Raw genomic sequence first — 22,536 nt, forward strand, 5'->3', positions numbered from 1 at the left:
TAAGATCCTTCTTTTACTGCTGTAAAAGGATCAGGATGTGAAAATATTAGATGAGCTAAATACTACTATGCATCTACTACTTGTTGGACTGCACCATTGTGGTCAGGGAGTGTGTGCAGATGTCCGGGGGGGGAGGGAGAGAGAGAGAGAGAAAATGCTCCTTTTTGCAGAGTATGTGTCCAGTTTGCAAAAATCAAGATAAACCCAGTGGCAACAAGAGTGAGAACTTTTTACATTTAGTAACATTTATTTCTGCATTCGGTATCAAGTACATAAGTGCAAATATTCAGAGTCCATAATTAAGTCCATTAGGAACTACAGAGAATGTAATACAAATCGTAATAAATTGAACATGCTGGAACTTTCCAGTTACCATACATGTAAATCAGCCTGTCAATCCTTTACGACAAAAGTACTGGGTCTTGTTTTCTTTTCATTTTTTTTCTTTTTTTTTTTTTTGAGTTATACAAAACTGATTACCATAAGTACCGATTACTGTTTATTTTATTTGTGCTGGAAAACACTAAAACATCAGTCTACAATTCTATATAGTTAATAAAGATGAATCCAACCAGCAACCCAGTGACGTAGAAGCAATTTTAACTATTGCATCAAGTGCGCTAAGCAGGAAAGCCCCTAGCCACATGTAACATTAAAAGTTATAGAAGCAATGCCAATAGAAGAAGGAAAAACACTAAAAAAAAAAAATAAAAATAAAAAGGTCAATATTATTTAGGCTCTCACCATCATGCACTTTATAAGCAACACAAAAAACCACATCTAGTACACTTTTCTCTTTACTATACTTTTAGTGCTTGACACAAGTGATTGCAAATATTCTAAGTGCAGAAGCAGCAGGGGAAAAGCACTGCTTCTGAGTTTTATGTTTCTAAGATTATGGTGTTGAGAAAAAAAAAAGAATGATAAATTTGCAGTAAAGTGTAAGAACAGAGCTGTTTCACTCCAGATTTCCCCATTTTTTACTACTGTGGTCGACGAATTCTTGACGTCTGCTTTACTCTGCCTTTCTCTTAGCACCTGGGATTTTAGCTTGAATCCTAGAAATAAAGTAGAAAAAGAAAAAGAAGGATTATATGGTGAGGTAGTTATCCCATCCCAGTGGACCCCCACTTGGATTCTCATTCAGGGTTAACCTCTAGCTCAATTTCAGTGTGTTGTCTCAACAGGTGGACTAAAGTGTAATAAGAAAAAGAAATTATGGCCATCTAGGTGTTCTTGCAGGCCTGGTTTTTGGTGGTCCATGTAACCATGGGATTTTCTCAGTGATCTTCTCCCCCCCCCCCTTCATTATTCCTCCATGGTCTATTGTCTATTGGAAGCCAGGAATGAAGACTAAAAAGAAAATTTTCAGAATAAACTTTTAGTCCTGCCCAAGGCTAGGGATTTTGCAGAACAATAGAAATGTTTGCTACAAAGAGACCCTGAAAATCTTTGACTCAGCTTCCTACATGAGGCAGAACTATTGCCAATGCTAAATCATGTTGGCCACGTCTTTTTCTTGCTGCCTCTTGAAAACCTCCAAGGCAGGAGGTTTTGGGTCCTCTCTGTGTAGTCTGCTCCAGTCCCAATCTCCTAGTGAAAAAATTTCTCCTAATGTTCAACAACAACCTCCTAAACTGGATTTATGTTGTTGCTCCTTGTTATAAGCAACATCTGCCACTGCTGAGAAGAGGCTGGTTGTATCATCTTGTAACTTCCCATCAAGTACTTATAGGCTGCTGTGAAATCACTCCCTATCCCCCTCCTTGCCAGGCTAAATAACCCCATTTTCCTCAGCAGCTTCTCGTGAGTCACTTGGTCTCTGTACCTCACCATTTTGTAACCTTCCACTGGGTACCTGTTATGCATCCAGCTTTTGCAAAGCCATGGATAAAAACTGCTGAGATGTATGGATCTACCTTCCAGACCAGCTATCCCCTGCTTCAGTAATTCTCAAGTTTTGAGAGTAATGCTTAGACCCTCCCTGTGCCCTTGGGGATCCCACGAAAGCTTTTGGTAAAGGCAATGCATTGGGAACTAGAGCAGACTGCATCAAAAATGTCATCCAGGTGCTCCATCCATTCCACAGGGGTTTGAAACACTAAAGATGATGGTGCTTCCAGGTATTTTCTTGCTGTAACAGCTGTGGTGCTCTAATTCCCACTTAGTTCACTAATGGTAGTATTAATTCCCTGAATGCAAAAACCCAGGCTTAGACTGGTCAGTGGGGAAGGGAATTAACCCATTCCTTCCTGTTTGTCCTGGCCACGTATGTACATATGTATGGACTTCATACATGAACATCAGTCCCTGGTTGGGCTCCTCTGCCCACAGTTCCCCCAAATGGCAGGAGAAGGAAGAGAAGGATGTAGGGTCACAGCTCTGCCTTAGTCTGCACTCAGCTGAGGAGGGCTGTGTTCCTACAGGGGTCTGCCCTCCCACAGCCTCTCACATTCCAGGATCCGGGGAGGACATCACTGATAGGACACGGTGTCCCCTGGCTGACACCCAGGTCTCAGCCACCCCCAGTGCACCACGACCTCACAGCAAGAGTTCTGGCCAAGTCTGCTGCTGGACTCACTTTGCCACGACAGTGTTCATGTGGGTCCGCACAAGTCCCAAGTATTGATCAATCTGTGCCTGCAAGGAGCAAAAGGACACCAAGTCAAGCAGGCAACAACAAGGCAGAACCACCCAGACACCCGAACTGCAGCGAGAGGACAGACCTACCTGGTACTTGTCATATACAACGGGGAGAGTAAACATAGACACCACAGCTGAGGGAGAAAAAGAGCACACTGTTATATTCCTGCAGACCAGATTCCTCCAGAGAAGAGACCTACTTCAGTGACAAACACGTATCGTGCCACTTGGTCAGCTGATCCACCAGGGATCTCTGCATCAAAAATGCACTTTGCTGAAACCTCCCAAATATGGAATTTCCCATTGCTCTGGGACTAGTAGCTGCAAAGCCATAAACTGCAAAATAGCTCTGGCAGGAGGGACAGCGTAAGGGGATAATGAATATTTACTGGGAAGGCAAATAAACGTTGATGGTTTAACTGTGGGGGAGGCACGCCGAGGATAGGCTGTTTTGTCTAAGCCAAAATCATGAGGGAGTTCAAGTTAAAAGTAGATTTTAAAAGAAATGTTGATTTTTACCCATTATCAGAAGAGTCAGGCCATTGAAGAGGGCTCCCACGTAAGTCAGCAGCCACATTAGTACTGCAAACTAAATTGAAGATGGATCATTACATCACCTCCAGTGTCGGCATAAGAAGGAATTAGATTGCTTAACTAGCTAATATAACAGTACATTAGCCTTTTTTAATGTGGAAGGGAGTTGTTAAATAAGGCACATTAGGAACTAGGCAGTTTTTCTGGGTGTATAAACCCCATTCTCCATTCTAATCACTGCTTCTTACCCTTTTAGCTGATTTTCACGTATATTTAAGGCTTAATTGCATGCATGTAGGACTCTGCATTGAGAATGGCACAGACAGATTTCTGCATCCAGTTTTTATGATGGTAGGAGTCATCCCACACAGGTTAAGCACAGCCCCAAAAGTGATAATTTCAGGGACTGAAAACCCTTGACGCTGAGAGATGGGTATATTTTCCTAAAAGTTTTTACTAATTTAGGAGCCTAATCCACATCTGCTCTCTTAACGATCTTCCTTTCGCTCTGACAAACACCTGCCTGGGTTTAAGGCTGAAAATCAATAATTATTTCAGCAGGGAGTGAAAAAAGACCTTCCTTCATAGTAGAAAATGCCACAGGTAGAGGAAATACAGATTAACAGAGGGAAACACCATTTTGTGGCAAAGTAACAGAAAGCATAATGCAGAGAAGCTTCTAGAGCTGTGGTGGAGCTAAGCTGGTTCTGCACATTTATAAGTCCTGTATTACGCATCAATACATTCAAATGCAGAGACCCAAACCTCTAAAGTGCTGGAAACAAGCAGTTTTTAAATCAAAAAGGAGAGCAACTTTTATATCCGGAGCTACACAAAACTAGGTTTCGTGACAACCATGTCAACACGGGAAGCAACTCTTTGAAATGGAGATTGATCCTCTAGAGAGGGGTTAAAAATATTTAAAGCAATCCTACTTTTAAAGAGTCCACGAGGTCCTGAACGAGAAAGAGTCTCCTCAGCTCTTTGACTGTGCTGTTGACGTATAGCTGGAGACAATCTGTGTATTTCTGGATCTGGTCCTGTGAAAGATTCATCTCCATCTCCAAGTAGGCTCTGCCAGAAACACAGGTCCGGTTACAAACCCAGGCAGGTTCACCCCCTCCCCCCAAGCAGAGCCTGGTCTTGATGGGATTTGTCTCTTTAGCGCACCCAAAAGGGGATACAAATCCTGTCTGGGGGGTTTCCTCACAAATTTCTGTGCTCTTTGAGCTACACTCATGAGTTGCAGCTCAGAACTGACTCAAGTGAAGCAGAAAGAGGCAGCACCCCAACCAGACTTTTTTTTCAGTGTGTGTTTTTTAAAACCACACTAGTTCCCTGACCTGGTTTACCAAGTAGTTGGCACAGCAGAGGAGAATGGATCACTTGTTCTCTTGGAGCAAACCTCCAGGCCCTGCGGAGTGTGAAGAGTGCACCAGCATTGGTGCTGGCACCATCACCTAGGTAAGGGGTTGCTGCAGAAAAGATACAGGTAGTTTCCCCTCTGTGCCCCACAGATTCTGCCCAGAAACAATACTCCTCCTGCTTGCAGAGATACCGCATTATCATTAGCTCTAATAAAATCCTTTTTCTCTGTTTCCTTAAAATTTTCTGGAACTTTTGAATTTCAGAGGAAAAAAATCCCACGTCTTAGAGGACAACGATTTTTGCGTTGTCTTTTTTTTCCTTTTTCTCTCCAAGATCTGAGCCAACACAGCCTCACATCTCTCGAGACACTGAACTACAGAAAATATTTTATTATTTCCCGTTTCGTGAGCAAGAGGAGAATTTCATCCAGCAGAAAAGCTACGGAAATGCGATTTGCCACTGGGAATGGATCGTTTGTAAGACAAACAGCCCCCGGGGCCACGACAGCAGAGCACTCACTTGAAGGGGTGGCCCTCGTCCGTCTTCTGCACAGCCTGTAGGACCGATTTGTAGATTCTGAAGCTAATGGTGGCCGAGAGGCCGGCCAGGGCCAGGTAGGCCACGACACTGACGACGCTGAACTGGGTCAGGGAGAAGAGCAGCAACAGGAGGCTGCCGAACACGATCCCTGTCTGCTTGATGTCGCGCCAGTACAACAGGTCGATAGCTGCGGAGAGAAGACCGATACGTTAAAGGCGGGAGCTGGAAGGGCATCGAGGGCGGCCAGCGCGGCCGCTGCGGCGCTCGGAGTGCTTGCAGGGGGGTGAAGGGAGGAGAGGTGCTCCCGCTCACTTCAGCACCAACGGGAACTCCCCAACAGAAGCAGCAAAGTGAGTTGTGCGACACTCTGAGGAAATTACGACCAATGACCTACTTGAAATCCTTGTTTTCCTTGCGTCTGTGCCTGGGTTAGATAAGATGGATGAGTATCTCCAACCGCAGCACGGTGGGTGGGTCTCTTGCAGCAGCAAGGCAAGAGCAAGCCGGGGTTTGTGTTGTTGCTAGGGCTGTATGGAAGACTTCAACCTACCTTACTTAGCCCGGGAACTCCGGATTGTTTTTTTGCCACAAGTCCGAATGCCAAATGCTTGATCAAAACATTTTCCAATTTTGGTTGTTGATAAACGAATGAGAAAGTTTGGGACTAGCTACAATAAACCACTTTCCCATTCAAAGTTCTGATAATATAATTTTGTTCTTTTCTAAGTTTTGAGAAAGGAGAAGACTCCTGGTTTTACCACCGCTTAATAGTCACATGTGTAAGAAAGAATTTTTCAGATGAGGCCTTAAAATACAGAATAAACCTCTCTTGCTAATCTATTGCAACCATCTCAGAAACATTAAAAACAGAAACGCTTTCTGCTTGTTATGTAACTTTCCATGGGAGAAAGTTGTTCCATGGGGGCTATTGTTTAGAACAAAACAAGTGCATAAAACCATTTTCAACTAATGTCATTTTACATTCGTAAAGCAGTTAATTTTTACAGGGTTTTTCATACATTTTGTATAGTTTACTTCAACCTCTCCAGCAAAAAATCTTACCATCAGGAACAGACACTATAAAACCAAAGTTTTATGAAAGGACTGTGGAATATCTAGTCCAGAAAGGTGAACTGAATTTATTTTCTACCGACAGCTTTTTTCCTGAGAGGACTTTCTATCCAGCCAAAGAACATGCTCATGACAATCTAAACAAAACAGCTTTAATTTCACACACTGCACAAGTCCTCATGAACAGCTTGAACACAGCACCAGCCAAACAGATTTTAGAGATGCCTCTTGTCAAATCATTCCAAACAAAGAGTAAATTCAGGAAAATTGCAATCTGTACAAAATAAATAAAAAAAAAAAGTCACAGATACAAAAAGAAACAAAATTAATCCAGCCTAGTAGTTCTTATCATCTAATCTCCAAAAACTGTGAGTCACCATGCCTTGTTTGCCTTGAGTCAATGAGGTACATTACTCATTAATGTTCATGTGTAAGTGTTGCTTTTCAAAGTGATGGGCTCGAATGCAAAAATTGCTGTTGTATTACTGAGCTCTTTTCTCCTCATGTAACATTCCCATCCTGCTGTGTTCTCCATCAACATACACTACATAATAACCTTTTACTATTTTTGAGTGCCAACATTCAGCACCAGACCCGTGATCATGAGCACACATGACCAGATCTCTGGGCTGCATGGAAGCCACGGGACAAGGGACCTTGGTGCATGTTTTGGGATCCTGTGTGCTGACTTCATGGAACAGGGACTAGGCTGGAGTCTTTCCAGATATATGCCCAGGTCTCCTTCTTGCAGAAGCCCTGGGGCATGGATACTTAAACTTTCTATCACACAAAACCTCCACATTAAATTAAATAAGCACAGGTGAGCTAGCTCAGGATGCTGTACATGGCACATCATCTGCTGATGACAGAAAAAGGCCACCTACAAGTGGAAAACACTCCCTGGGATACAGGCAGCAGAGAGGCAAAGAAATGAGAGCTGAGCCAAAAAATACAAAACTCACTCCAGTAGAGCTCCCTTAGTCAATCCCAATTAATGATAAGACCCAAAATGAGCAACTAAACCTCTGATCTTCCAACTCATCCTCCTGCAGACAGGCAGTGGGCTGTATTCTCATGCAGAGAGAGGCCAAACTGCATTTTCTCGTTCCCCTCAAAAAGGAAGATCCTGAGTTACTCAAGACAGACTTGACCAGGTGTGTATATATCCTGAAAGTTGTTTAGTTCCTGCCATGGAAGGACTGGGGTATTTATTAAGCTGTATCAGGCAAGGAAAGGGTCAGAGCGAGATGGACAGAGGCCAAATGACACAGTTCTGGGGACATGTGCATGAGGGAGAGAGCAGATGAAAGGGCAGCTGGCCTCCTTCACCAGCCAAATGAGATCTGGGAGAGAGGGATCCTGCGCCTTTTAGACCTGAGGCAAATATTCCCTAGTGCATGGAAAGAATGTGTGCCAACTGCTAGGTGGAAAATCTCAGCATACAGAAGGGAGACATGAGTTGACTGATTTTTACGTGGTTGTCCCAGAGCCCAGGTCCAGCCTGGGAACACATTCCCCCTACCCACAGCCTGACAGGTCCATCAGGATCTTCAAGGGCAGGAAGTACATCTGCCTTCTCCTCATGTCCCCTGAAGGGATGGGGAGCTGCAGCAATGCTGCCATGTCCAGCTGTTTGGGCGGGATTTGCTGCTCCTGCAGCCACTCCTCATCCTCTTCCTTAAGGAGAAGGGAGTGAGCCAAACCACTTGGCAAAACGTGATGCAGGAGGGAGGTGATCCTCACAGCTCCTTGGGCAGGGAAGGGGGAGAAGAAGAGTACAGAGCTAGAAATCCATGGAAACTTGTGGAATCCAGGCGCAGTCAGTGAGCTTCCCTGAAGGAAACACTTTTTTTTTTTTTGCTGACAGGCTTCAGGGATTTGAGCCGTATCAGTTCCCTGGGAATTCAGATGCTGCTAAAAACACCTGCGCTGTGTCAGAGCCATGTTTTCTCCTTCAGCTGCAGCTTCAGTCACTCTAAAGGCCTTTTACATTATTGGAATGGAATGGAATCAAATAGAACAGACTAGACTAGACTAAAATACAATAGAGTAGACTATTTCAGCTGGAAGGGACTTACAAAGATCATCTAGTCCAACTACCTGACCACTCCAGGGCTGACCAAAAGCTAAAGTACACTGTTGAGGGCTTTTTCCAAATGCCTCTGAAATACTGACAGGCTTGGGGCACTGACCATCTCTCTAGGAAGACTGTTCCTGGGTTTGACCACCCTCTTGGTAAAAAAATGCTTCCTTGCTGAGTCAGTAGTCAAACACATTTTTGTCCTATATTTCCTTACATAAACAAATCTCCCTTATAAGCAGGCAGACGTGCACTAGGTGCAGAATGCAGCAGCTGGGATCCTTTGCCTGGCTTCCTCTCAGTGCCATTTTCCCTTGTAACCATTTACACCAGAGTCAAAATAACTGTCACATCAGTGGCTGGTGTTGTAAATAGAGACTAAGCGTCAAAGGAGTGCTCCTTCAACAGCAGGTGAACCCCAATTTGGGAATGAAAATGAAAGATGAGGTTGTCCACCACATTAATACATCACCTTTGAGTTTTACCTCATCCTATATTCACATAAAACTGATTAAGATACCAAACAACTCCTTCAAACATTTGTTGACTCTAAGAGTTTACTGCCCTTCAACAGGTCACTAAATATGGTTGCAGCTGTGTGTTCCTGCCTGCACCCCTTCCTTGGCACCCTGAAGACACAACCACCCAGGCTCAGACCAGCCTCCCTAGCACATGGAGACACAGTGGGTATGAGGATGACAGGGCTAGGAGCTGAGCTGGAGCTGCAGCTTTCACACACACACACTCCTCTGCAGAGACATTCACCAGTACACACTGGCCCCAGGCTGAGACAGGCTTTGAGCCCAGCTCTAAGGTGGGTACAGCATTCCCCAGATAAATTAAAGGACAGGGGATCCCTCACAGCGTGGGTTAATGACATAATAATTAAGTGCTTTGGTCAATCTGCAGGGAAAGAATGAAAGGTCCTAGCGTGGTGCAAGGTCCTGCAAGCACTGGGTGTGTTGCTGGTGGTGTGTGAGTGTGTGCACGGCGCTGCCCAGACCCCACCACAATGGCACAATTCTGAGCAGTGCACACTGAATATGCATGAAGCAGGAGGCTGGTGCCACGTGAGGCTGTCGATGTGTGATTTGCATGCAATTGGACAGGGGCTCAGTCTGTTTGGCTCAGCAAGATCCACTTCCGAGAGCCAAAACGCCAACTTCGAACCACCCAAAGTTTGCAGCTCGGATTTGTAAAAAGGGTTTGGGCACTGAAACCAGCTTTGGCTTCACTGAGGGTTGGGCTCCTGCTGTTTTGGAAATCACTACTGTAAAATCCTGGCCATGCCCATTAACATGCAGAAGCTGTTCAGCAGTAGCTTTCCATGATTTCCCTTTGGCCTCTTGGAAGGAGGGAAGCAGTGTCGGTCACTCTGCACTCTTTCCAGTACAACTCACCAGAGCTCTGACTCTTTTGCGGAGGTATAAAAGGACTCTGGGTTTTGCCAGAGCTGTCTCAAACTCAAAACTAGCTGTGTTTATTACAAAGGACTTGCCAGTCATCTGCAAGACACTGCCACAGCCTTTGAAGAATTTTTCTGGAGAAGTGCATCTGATGAGCTACTTATCTGCAACTATCACCTGCTTGTGTTTTTAACTCACAGCAAAACTTGTAAAGTGTTGCTCACGTAGTTCTTCTAGTTGAAAAAGTTTTCAAGGGTGCCAAATTGGTGTCTCAGCTATACATTATGGCATAATCTCTCCTAACTAAATTAATGTGACCCTCCATTTGGGGCCAAACCCCAGACAAGCGATGCAGAAAGGTGAACTCTATAATACAAGCAACCACCTGTTAATATGAGCAGCTGGTAAATACCCATGTTTGTGAGGCAAGCTAAAATTAACCCCACAAATATAAGAAACAGCAGCAGCAGACAGTGCTTGTGCCAGCAAGGAATGCCTCCTAACTACAGTGCCTCAAAGCTCTCACAGCTTTCATCGTGGCTTTCAGCAGAAAAATGTTTCTGCTCCTCAATATTTGGCATCAAAAAAGCCAAAAGACAGACCTGGGGGCTGGAAAGGGTAGTGCTGGAGCAAGGGGTGAACAATTTGAGACAGCTGAGGTGAACTAATCAATGATGCTCTGAGTCCATTCTCCCCAGGATCTGGTGGCTTACGTGGTCCCCAGAAGCATCATGGTGTGGGGCAGCTGCAGGCCCAAGGTCCTGAGGGAAGATCCCACAGGGAAAATAGAGGATTCAACCAACCTGTAGCTAAAAGGTCCTCACACCTTCAGACTCCTACATGGTTATGTTTTCAAAATACACTTTCGTAAGAGAAATGGGGATCTCTCCATTCCACATCTCAAGGAAAGATGAAAGATTTTAAGATAAAAATTAATGCAGATCAACTGAGCACAGGCTGGACAATTCACTTCTTTCACAGCTTCTCCCTCCCTTTCTCTGAAAACGTCTGCTCTCTCCTTCTGGTTCTGCAAGTTTTTCCTCTACTGCAACAACTGTGTGAAAAATGAGCACGCATCAAGCAGCATTTACATGGAAGTCCGTACAAGAAGTGTGGCAAACCCCTGGTATCCAGCCCTAAAATGAAGCTCACAGGTCTTGACGACTGCCTAAAAGGTTGTATGCTCTTCAGCATACTAACAGCACCCTTGAATGTCATCAATACATTGTACAGCTTCACTCCTTATCTAATGCTAGTTTTAAAGAGAAGTGAGGAAAACCTGTCTACACACAGCCTTTAATTCTGTACACAGTGTAATATCATGACTTCATAAAGCATTTCTCAGACCTACTGGGAGTGAAAAGAGCAGGAAACATAATTTAAGAACAATCTTGTTTACAGCACTGTCACAAAAATATTTGACAACAAAATGCAACAATTCTGTAGGTTTCTGAGTAGAAATAAATATTGCTCACACTCAAAGCAAGTCCAGTTTGCAGCTTTAACCACGGGCTGCAGGACCAGGCCTTCCCTCTTCTCTCCAGTGAAGGATCCAATGTGGACATTGCTCCTCTCACCACAACAGATCTGATTCTAATGTAATACAGATGGATACACAGTTGAATGAACAGTTTGGTGCCTTCAGGAGACTGCTGCGATGAACAGCAGAGCCAAGAATGAATATATGTGCTGTTTCATGAGGCATATCTCCGTATCCTTTATCTCCAGCCTTGAGGAATCTCTCCCTACGTCTACCTCTCGTACATGCTCTGCCCATTAACTTCCTGTTCTCAGGTCAGCTTTACATCTTTACCTGACCCAAGACTTAACTTGAAAGTTCAGACCAAGAAGATACCTGGAGCGTGAACAGGACCAGGGAAATGGAAAGTCTTGAAACAGTTATACCTTCCACATTATATCCTACTCCATCTGTGAGATCAGAATGTGAGCAAAAAAGTATTGATTGATTTTCTTACATGAGGCACCAGAGTGGGCTTGGGTAGACAGAGGAGGATTGGCAATAAAAATATCAGCCCTACAACCACACCTCACACAAGCCCATTGTAGCATTATTTATTATTTATATTAATTAGTATTTAGTAATGTTGTTTTTGCTGTTATTAATGATTATGCTGTTGTTATTTTCATGTTCAAATGAGAGGTGCTTGAAGACCTGGATTAAACACAGAGGCCAGAGAAACACACACCTCCTGCTCATCAAACTGTATCATTACCTGTCTTAGACAGTTTCTGTGGAGGATGATACTGCTCTCACCTTAAGTGAGCAGAGACCAAGCAGAGTCCCTGAATGCACATAATGCTATGGAAATGCTAAGATTTTCCCAAGATGCCCCTGGACTAAAATAACAGACCTGGACCCTCTCTAATTCTATCCAAACATTAGAGAATCTGCAGATTTTCAAAATGAATCAAGGTTCAAGCCTATATTATTTGTGATAATTAAGTGGGATGTGGAGAGTATCCCTTCTGATACCAAAAAACCTCACTGGAACTTATGTCCCAGAATCCTAATGAAAACAAAAGCAGCCCTCCAGTATTGCCTTCAGCTATTGCCCCATCAGCCTCTTGTTGGAATTTAAATTACTCCGAGGGGAATACCTTTAAATAATCTTATTTTTGCAGAATTTTCACCTTGTTGTAGCAATAAAAGAATATTGTCCATCTGTTCTTAAAAGACATGGCTCTGAGCAACCTGGTCCAGGGGAAGGTGTCCCTGGCCACGGCAGGGTGGTTGGAACTATATAGTATTTAAAGTCCCTTCCAATCCAAACCATTCTATGATTCTATGATGCACAGCAGGTATGCAGAGCACACTGTCTCATGGATTTTTTGACCTCCTAGGTCAAGGTGTTCTTTGGGATGGTTGGCAGACAAACAGTTTGAAGCACATCTAAGAGAATTTATCCTCTAACCTTAAGCTCTTGATCTTACAGTTGTATTGCCATCAACAGGAATGTGCTGGAAGAAGAACTGACACGAATTAAAATGAAAGTAAACCTGAAAGTGGAAAAAAATCTTGACAAATTTCAATCAAATTTCACAGGAAATCTTCTGTGAAATTAGGAAATAAATTCCTCCTGAGTTACTGTAGTTTTGTGAAACTATTAGTTAATTTGGTTACACCAGATGATGACTTGGTTACAAGATTTTAGCCCTACCAAGAACCAAACACTGGGACATATTTTTATTGCGTGCATCCCAGCTGAGAGATCAGCCCACACTATTTTCAGGAAAGCACTGAAGGTACCAACTGGCTAAAGTTAAGTTTTCATTATAAAGCTGTAATTAAACAGGCTTCACAACTGTCAATAAGATTACAGATTAACTGCATGCATCCATATTATTGCCACTGAACTCCTCTTTCAGCCTTAAAGCAGGGAACATCACCAGGAACAGCTGGTGCAGCTTCTCATCACCCTTTCGAAACCAATGATATATCAATCAAGCAAGAAAGCTGGTTCTCCAAAAACAGCTGTCAAGAAAATGCTAATCAATAACTCCAGTCCCAGCAGTTATGTCAGCCAGATGGATTTGATGAAGTCTGCAGTCCTTTTCCACATTAAGTTATAATTATAATGTGGATAACACTTAGGATCATTTCTATGAACTGTTCACAGGCCTGTTTCTCTGGATCTTTCCATGCTTCTTTTTTACTAAGTCTTGAAAGAGGTTGAAAGTGAAGGAACAGGCATGTCAGTTACTACCACACAAGAGCTGGCATGTAGAAGAAGAGAGTGGAAAAGGGAATATTCATGGGGACCAGTGAACTGACATGAAATAGCTCCCTCCACCAATTTGGGGCAAACTTGGGTTCTGATCTCTTCTCTCTGGTGATCAGTGATAGGACCTGAGGGAATGGCATGAAGCTTGGTCAGGGGAGGTTTTAGTTTGGATACTAGGAAAAAGTTCTTCACCCAAAGGTGGCTGGGTACTGGAACAGGCTCCTCAGGGAACTGGTCACAGCACCAAGCCTGACAGAGTTCAAGAAACTTTTGGACAGCACTCTCAGGCACATGGTAGGATTGTCGGACTGTCCTGTGAAGGGCCAGAAGTTGATCCTAGTGGGTCCTTTCCAACTCAGGATATTCTATGACTCTATGTCCTTCCTAACCCAGAGAAACCTCTCTAGCAGGGTGTGAAGCTGTGTCCTGCTGAGCAGGGCCGAGTGCCTGGGGAAGGCACCAGAAGCTGGAGGCACACCTCACCCAGCAGGGCCCCTCTGGAAGCTGCACACTCGGTGTGTCACACGGCTGACACTGGCTGTAGGTTGTCACACCAGGGCCCGCAGCCACCAGAATGCCCAGTCAGAGACGTTCCTACACACGCTCATGCATTATGCATGGCCCCATCCCAGCCTGCTTCACATGCATCACCTTCCAGTGCAGGGAGATGACTGGGGCGTGGAAGTCGGCTGCGACTCCCCAAAGCTACCTGTGTTAATATTTTGAATTAAGCAGACCCCCAGTGGGGCCAAATTACAGTCCTGCTCACCCAAGGGCTGGATTGTGATCTCCCATTGCTATAATCCTGCTGAACCTGCAGCATGGACAGGTAAAACACTCTGCAATATTCCTAAACATATGCAACAGCGGCAGTTGCTTCACAGCAAGGAAAATAACAGCACATTGGTCTAGTCGGGCAAAGCCAAAGCTTCACCAAGTGCCTCTGCAGCTCCTCAAGATCCCCAACCAGTTATAAGTGCCCTAAGGTCAACCCAATGATACAGCTAGTTGTAGGCTTGACTGTTTAGTAATTAAAACTTATGTAAACCTCAGTGTTGTATCTCCTTAATTTCAGTAGAAATACGCTCTGCATTTACTGAGGTTTCTGTCTGCACCTGTTATGCTCACAGACATTCCAGAGTTTTCAGGGAGGAACCATAATTCAATTGGCAATGAAGCTGGCAAAATTATACAACTCCAGGTTTGCACGAAACTGATATTCTGGGTTGAGACAGAGACTACATGAATAATAGATATTAAAAGAATCAATGAATTGAGTCTCCATTCTTTTGAATTTTAAATTTCTTCTATTTTATCTGGACTGATCAAAGAATTTTGCTGACAGAAATCATATTCTGTGACTATTTCATGTTTTCTGCAGGACCATTTTTGAATCATAAAGCACCACCCAAGAATAAGAAAAAAATATGCAAATTCAGTGGAAGTGAGGCAAGTGATTTATTTTAGCTGCGTTGATTTTTTCAGACCTGGGGCTTTTTTTTCAAACCAGCATGGGACATATTTTGTCATGTAATTTTCAGCAAACCTACCACAGTTTCAAAAAGGAAAACGCTGAAGGAGAGAAACCACGCTATTATTATTATCATACACTAGCAGCATGCCCTTCATTATTCCCCTTATTTATTTTATGAAAAAAATTTTTTTTTCTGATAAATAAAGAAAATACTTCGTTTGCCTCTAAATACAGGTGGTTCAACAATCTGACTCAGCAAATCAATGTTTTTATAAAAATCAGCAAAATATTGAGCATTTTTGGGAAAAATAAACCAAACAAAAACCCCAAGCCCCACCCTACGAGGAAGTTTATCTGCAAAGCTCAGATGAAAAGACCCTGAAGTTTGGTTGTGGCTCTCCCGTGTAAGCTTAGTGAATCAGGCAGACCTGTGGAAAACCCTCGCCCTTGATAACGGCATGGAAAGCTGGAGCTGCTGGAGACTGGCATTTAACAGGTGCATCTGTTTACTTTCCAGCTACTCATCTTCCTTAAAAAACCCTCAGTCCGTAAATACAATTAGATGCTGAATTAAGATTGCAAAAATATCAAGCTCCCCAGAGACAACTGCCTGTCAGAGGAGATCTCCCCCTACCCAAAAAACACTTGAGGAAGGTTTTCCAGCTTCTGTTGCATCGAGCTGCGTTTATGAAACTATGTGTGCAAGCACCCTGGACCCTTTAATGAGATGATGCTATGGAGTAATCTCTCTCCCAGGGACCCTGTTGTCAGCATCAACATCATGAACTGACTATTCAGCATAAACACGCACTTTAAAATTAAAAAATACATCCAAACAAAGCCTGCCCGGAGCAGCCTGCCCGGCAGGATCAGCCGCTAGCTTTTCTCCCTCTAATCTGCCCACCAAGCAGCGTCACAGAGACTGTCTTTTATCAAAACAAAGGCTGGATGCTGCCTGGGAAGTGTGAAGCCCGACTAAAAATGGCTGAAAAGCTGTCCGAGGCACCCGGGAAGGTGGCCAGCCCCACCCAGCGCAGACACCGACCCGCTGGAAATACGCTGAAAATCAGCCCAAAAGGGAGATGCTATTGTTCCCCTCGCCTACGCGGCAGCGAGAGACAACATCATCGCAACATTTCACCCCCGAACGGCTCAGCGGAGTGCTCGGCAGCATAATGAGAGGATTAATGGTTTGTTGGTTGGTTGTTTGTTGTTTTTTTTTTTAAAGCTATCCTAGGGCAAAGTAGGAAGCAGGGGGCAATCCCGCGGCGCCCTGGAGCTGTCGCCCTCCTTGCTAAAGCTGCGTTTTCTTTGTGTCGACACTAGGCTAAGCCTGGCTCTGGGTGTGTCCGTGGGCAGGAGGCACCCAGGCGCCCAACGCCACCACCTCCAACCCTCGCCAGCCCCAGCGGGCACCAATTCACCGTCACCCGGCTTTCCTAAAGCCCGAAAGGTAGGAAATCATGCCAGCGATATCCCGACGGAGAGAGTCAAGGATGAGAAACGACGCCGCTAACGGCAAGGGCGGATGCTTTGGGAATGAGCTGTAAGGTGGGAAGGGAGGACCTGTATCCTGGATGCTTTCAGGGTGAGGCAGCTGGAGATGGGAGAAACGCATTCAAAGAATTAAGGGCTTTTTATCTTTCTTTCTTAAATTACCCCAAAAGAAAAGCTTCACGGGGAGGGAGAGAAAACAGCATGCAAAGGCCCACAGGTGAACAATGCAAAAATGGATGGATCCTGCCTTTGCCTCCTCTGCCATGCAGTCCTTCTAGCATGCAACACTAGAATAGATATAATACCCTGACATTTCCAGTTGCTCCAAAGACAGTCCATCTTGGTGGAATCGGCACTGGCTTGCATCTCGGAGAGCTGAGGAGCTGCCGGTCCTTTTCGTCGGAGGCACTGCGTTACCAGTCAGGCATTCCCGAGCATGGGTGGGTTAGTGGGTATCGCTCCCGTCTCCCCGCTCGGCTCCGGACTGATGCTGTAAGCAGCACAGGCGGAGGGGGAGGGCATATTGTACGCGCTGCGGTCTCCACTGCAGCAAATCAGCAGTGTGATGTGGTTGCCCTAGGGAGCAGGCTCCTTTGAAAAGGGGATGCAGTCCCTTTTCAAATCAAAAGCTTGCGCTCGGCGGCTTAGCCTCCCTAAGCCATGGAAATGGTTAAGGCAACCTGATGGCAAAGAAATAAAAACAAATTGGGTGTGGGTGGCAGGGGGGGGCGGCGGAGGGTGAGCAGTGTTTGCTATGTGTCTCTACGGTTGTGACTATTCGTGTTCCAGAAATTTCTTGACAGTGATGGAATCTGGTGTTTTCTTCACTTTTTTCTTTCTTTTTTTTTTTTTTCTTTTTTTTGGCGAGGGCCAAATTTCACCCAACCCCTTTAGGATTTGATGCCCCCCGCCTCTCCCCCCCCCCCCCATCTCTGCCCAGCTGGGTGAGATCAGGGAGCAGGCAGGAAAAAAACAAGGTCAGGATCTGACCCCAACAGAGCAAGCCCCATATTGCTATTTTTTAAAAAACAGTAGAAAACAGCAGAGTATCCATAGCACTGGGGATCACCCTTTTCCTCCTGTAGGCACAGGGTGACCCATGTGGCCCCTCATGCCAAGCCCTGCTACACCAAGATGCTGAGGACTGCCAGCTGCACCCAGGTTTGGGTGTTCAGTGTGAGTGTTGCCTTCACTCACTGCTCAAAATGCTGCATAAACCAGGATTTGAGGTGTAGGTGTGCAGGTATACAGGACAATTTGTGAAAATGTATCCTTTCTGTGAGCCCACTAATAGCTGAATTTTAACACCCTCCCCGACACTCCTCCCATGGTCTCTGCCTCAGTTACCCCACCAAAAAAACTACTGTAAGTAGCCTTACAGAGACATCATAACTAAGCACTGGAGCATACTTGGCAAATACTGGGAAAGAAAAATGCTTTGCCACCCAACTTGTTTGCATTTTCAGATTTTGGGGTCATTATTAATTACTGAGAAACTCCCCCAAAAGTCACCCCACTTCACTGAAGAGTGACCTGAAATACATCATATCTGACTTGGTCCAGTCATCATTGGCAGAACAATCCCAGCTGGGGACCTCTCCTCTCTGAGTCTGTATTTAATGTTTTAGATCATGACAGTTTGTGAAATAATTTTACTTTAGTCATGTTATGCTTAATTTAGCTTTTTTTTGTATAGAAGCAGACACCATTGCAGACACAGTGGGTCAGGTACCCATCAGAACAGGGAATAGAGTTTGAACCTCTGCTCTTTTGGCTCCAAAAACAGTCTTTAATGCCTGAGTTAACAGATACATCCTCCAACTGGCAGTAGTAGGTCACTTACCCTTCCCTCAGGTAACCCATCTCCTAGAAGAAAGCCAAAATTGGAGAGATTCACCATACTGTGATCTTTCCCTTTACCTAGGAAACTCTGCTGGGATGACAGAGGCCAACAGCTTTTATTCATGTTTCTAAACCATCTTTGATATCCCCTCAAAACACTTGCTTAGGCTTGAATTCCCCTAACAATGAAATAGTTAACTAATTGGTGCAGAACTGGCTTCAACTATCATTGCGTATAGTAAGATTAAATCATTGACAAACAATGTCACAAATCTGGATTTTGTGTTCTTCCTGGCTTTGTTAAAAAAGGGAAGAAACAGGTTGGCAAGGGATGACTTCTAAGCATGGCTGATTGGTTTAGACCCTTTGCAGGAGCAGAAAATATCCCTATTGATACATTTTGCCCTGCACACTGTTGTGATGGTGTTCCCAGCACCAATCCATCATACAAGGTATTTAGCAGTGTATGTAAAACAGAGCCATCACTCACATGAAACTCCTAAATCCTTGAGTACCTGGAAAAAAGCCAGAGACCCCAAACATAGTGCACAGGTGAAATTCATGCCTATTTGGCACATACCACCAGCAAAACAGGAGAGAGAAGGCAAAAGATAGCTGCTTAGTCTCACTGGAAACCACATTTCTCAGTCAGGTATAAAGGAAAAATTCCCTTTGGACAGAAGAGTGGGCCATGTACATTTAACATCCCACTGATGATCTCTCCTTGCCTCCACTGTTTATAGGAATTTGTCTTGCCCCAGACTTCATGTCTCCATTTCCTCTTCCAGGCTACTAAAATGAACCATATCATCAGGTTTCCTGCCTCAATTCTTACTTCCCTTTGGAAAAGCATCACTTCAGACCTGGCCCATGTGACTGGACTGTCCCACACTACTTCCAGAACTATTTTAATTCAACCAGAACCCATCACTTTACCACAGTAACAAGAACATTGCATTTGCACTCATTTATCCCAGGAGCTGAGGCAGGTGAGGGACAGAGGCAGTGTCTCACACATAACACTGTGTGTGTGACTACATAGGTGTGCACAAAAAGTGCCAATCAGCCCTGGTGGATCCAGGACTGAAACAGTTATTGATAAAAAATTTATTTCCACAATAAGAATTTAAATTATGCATTCAGTAAGTAGTGAGCCAATATTAGGACTAAGCAGCTGGTTTTCAATAGTCTGAGGGTAAGAACTGCTTCTTTTCACCAGAACTAAACCAGGACCACCAATTCAAGCTTTACTGAGCAGACTGGAAGGCACGAATAAGCTTGGCACTGCCTGGATCTGAAGGGTGAGACATGAACAGAGATCTTGGCATCAACTACAGGACACTGCAGTGTTGGAGGAGAACTTTCCTGTGATCATGGATAGAAGCAGGAAGAAAATCAGTAAATGGAATTTGCTTCCCTTCCTTTCAGAGCACTGTCCATTGGAAGCTGCCTTCTCCTGTGGATGTCACTGAAATTATTGCAGATCTTAAGATGTGTTAGTGAGGTCACATGAAGCGCAGTGTTGATGGCACAGCCACAAGCCAAGTTGGCTCATCAGTATTTGCATGTTAATTAGCTCAGCCAGAGATAATGACCAGTGTATGTAGGATGTGTAGGGTAAGGAGTCAGTAAAATAGTTACCTGGTTGTTTTCAGCCCTTTCTAACCTCCTTATTGCTGGAAACCTCTGGCCAAGTTAACTCATGTGTAGGGTACTGATGGCTGGATTGTTTCCTTCCATCCCTCCAACCTCAGCAGGGATCGTAGAATCATAAAATCACAGAATGGTCTGGGCTAGAAGGGACCTTAAAATCATCTATTCCAAACCCCTTGTCCATGGAGGGAGTTGCCACCCACTAGACCAGGTTTCTCAAAGCCCCATCCAACCTGGCCTTGAACACTTCCAGGGATGGGGCAGCCACAACAGGGATGACTGGATGAGGTGCAGAGTGCAGCTCAGCAAAAGACACAAGCACCTTGCCATGGTGTGTGGGCCACCAGGGTTGTGCTTTTTACAGGGGCACCAGAAGTCCTGCATCAGGACTCCAACCTTACCTTGTTTCCCTCCAAAGGTCCTCCCACTTCCATAGTGACCCAGCCTGCCTGTGCACCACTGATGAGCTCTGATGAGGTCAGAGTTAGCAACATTTAAGGCTTTTTAGGTAAATATACTTGAACTGGCATAACAGTCCATATGGGGTCAGAAGTACCCACTGTTCTAACACAGGAAGGATCACGCATAAAACTAAATAAACTTCAGGGCTGTCCCTCAACAATCCCGCCGGAGGGCGGGGGTGAAAATGAGCATGGGTTTCAAAGGCTATTTAATGACTTAAAACCCAAAGGCAGAGCTGAAACCACTGCTAGTTCTGCTCAAAGAGCAGTGACTTTGAAGGCACTTTGGACTGATTACGTTTTTCGGAGCAGCGCTCCGCATCACTCCGCGTCAACGCTCCGTGGGACACATTGAGGGCAGCGCCAGATCTGCAGGGTGGTGCTGTAAGATCCTGACACTTAGCACTTCAGGAGAACAATAGCATTAAGGGAGATCATTGGGTTTTTCTTCTAAGCTAATTTGTTCTTAGCATTAGCAACAAAAATAGAGAGGAGGCTATTTTAAAAGTTGCATTAATATGTCTCGAAGCTCTAAAGAGCAACGGGGAATTTTTGCCTGAGTACTCCAAGCCAAGGGCAGCCAGCAATTCCATTTTTGTAAGGAGGCTGTCAATAGCAGAGGGATGGGCCAGATCCTGGCTTTGCTTTCATCCTTTTCACTGTCTGGTGCTCATTCTTGCACATTTTGTGGTCTGCAGAATCACTCAGAGGCAGCTCAAGTGGCAAGGCCACGAGCCGGGAGAAGCCGATGGCTTTTTCAGGTCCATCACTACATCTACTGCAGGTAGAACATAGACAGCTCCGTCCTTGTTGTCTTTTGCCCCAGGTCTTTGGTATTTTCTCTTAGGAGATGTAATGCAGTGATGAATTACCTTTTTTCTCAGGTCTTCAGACCACAAAAGGAATCAATAAACTGGTAAAAAAGACAATATGGTATTAAACTGGTGCAATTAAAGTCTGGAGCTGAATACTCGTAACAAAAGAAGCCCCATGTCCCAGCCTGTCACACAATGTTCCAGTCTCCTTGCAATTTCTTTTATAAGTCTTGAAATGCCTGGGTTTGTAAGGGTTTTTTTAAATCATCAATCAAAATATTTGGATGGTTCATGAGGACAAGAAGTGTGATTTGGAGATGCGTTGCTACGCTTCTGCTCTGCTGCCTCTTTCACTTTCTGCTCAGCAGAACTATTCTTCGTAGCCATTTTTTGCTCCAAGTCTGAGATTATCATAAGGTATTCACCAGTAACCACGTTGACATGAGTCAAATAAGTGTGTGAAAGAATCAGGTGAGACACACTTTGCACTTGCTTCCCTTCCTGGCAACAAGGTGGCCCTTCCTTGAATCCTAGTAAATGAGCCATGTGGGGGCAAGTCCTTAGATTTGACGCTATTGTTATTAAACAGTTTTGAGTTTTGAACATCTGATGTGTCTCAGTGGAGCTGGCACAGACCCTCTTCACAGGCCATCCCAGAGATGGCCGGGACTCCTGTGGTGCTGTTTGAGCTCCCTGATTACTGCAGGTAACAGCATGACTTACACATAAGAATCAGTTTTGATTTATCTTCAGTGGGATAACTTCTCTTTGTTGTTTAATGTTATTTTTGAACTGTGAGGTTCATAGAAATAAAGGCTCTATTCCTGCCATTGACCTAGAAAAGTCTTTTGATTCTTTCCAGTGGGACTACTTTTTTTTCAGTTGCTGGGAACCTTAAAATTGTGTGTTTCTCTCCTCTGGGGGAGGTAGTGGCTACATTTTCATTCCTCCTTTAAGATTCGATCAGTAAAGCCGAAGAGACCCTAAAACTCTGGCTGACCTCCTGCACTCCCCCATTACAAAGGGCTCTCATGGCACTCACAGCCTACTCCCATTTTCAAGCCTTCTGCTTTTAAGTCTGTGCTGTGAAATTTTTCTCTCTCCTACAGCATTGCTGGTGCTGCAGCTGGCATTATTAATTCCATTTCATTAACTGATCTTCCTAATGGACTGGAAGACAAAAGAAAAGACAGTCCTGAGACCACAGTGTGGTTGAGCCTCAGGAGATCTGTGTTCAGTCCTTGCGTCCGCCACAGGCTTCCTACGTGACCTTGGGAATCACCTCCCTTAGGTCTCCGGGTCTGCTTGGTCTATTTAAATTTGGGGCATTGTCTGCTTTTTAAGCTTTGTTTTTGCAGCACCCAGCACAACATCTGCGGCTCTAACAAAGGAGCCTGACTCATTTTTGC

General features: G+C 44.6%; 1 protein-coding gene and 1 long non-coding RNA gene across 3 annotated transcripts in view; one reads left to right on the forward strand and one right to left on the reverse strand.

The window, feature by feature from the left end:
• Positions 1-223: 223 nt before the first annotated feature.
• The window catches only part of RTN1 (reticulon 1), a 120,883-nt gene continuing 98,570 nt past the window's right edge, over positions 224-22,536 (reverse strand). The window contains exons 1-7 of one of the 2 annotated variants that reach the window (XM_051769873.1): positions 16,662-17,075; positions 5,065-5,272; positions 4,113-4,251; positions 3,163-3,232; positions 2,731-2,777; positions 2,582-2,640; positions 224-1,058 (exon numbers count right to left, since the gene is read on the reverse strand). In XM_051769873.1, the coding sequence (XP_051625833.1) occupies positions 1,016-1,058; positions 2,582-2,640; positions 2,731-2,777; positions 3,163-3,232; positions 4,113-4,251; positions 5,065-5,272; positions 16,662-16,722 (627 nt within the window). In that variant the 5' untranslated portion in view covers positions 16,723-17,075 and the 3' untranslated portion in view covers positions 224-1,015. Of the gene's footprint in view, positions 1,059-2,581; positions 2,641-2,730; positions 2,778-3,162; positions 3,233-4,112; positions 4,252-5,064; positions 5,273-16,661; positions 17,076-22,536 lie in introns of those variants that run through there. The other variant, XM_051769872.1, reaches the window with a different exon arrangement.
• Positions 14,925-19,933, forward strand: LOC127461834 (uncharacterized). The gene is made up of 3 exons (XR_007900212.1): positions 14,925-16,049; positions 16,186-16,312; positions 19,418-19,933. It is a non-coding gene; the product is annotated as an uncharacterized LOC127461834 (long non-coding RNA).

This window comes from Manacus candei, unplaced genomic scaffold, assembly GCF_025592945.1.
Source record: "Manacus candei isolate 608988 ecotype Guabito, Panama unplaced genomic scaffold, ASM2559294v1 h1tg000113l, whole genome shotgun sequence".
In the NCBI taxonomy this organism is placed as follows: Eukaryota; Metazoa; Chordata; class Aves; order Passeriformes; family Pipridae; genus Manacus; species Manacus candei.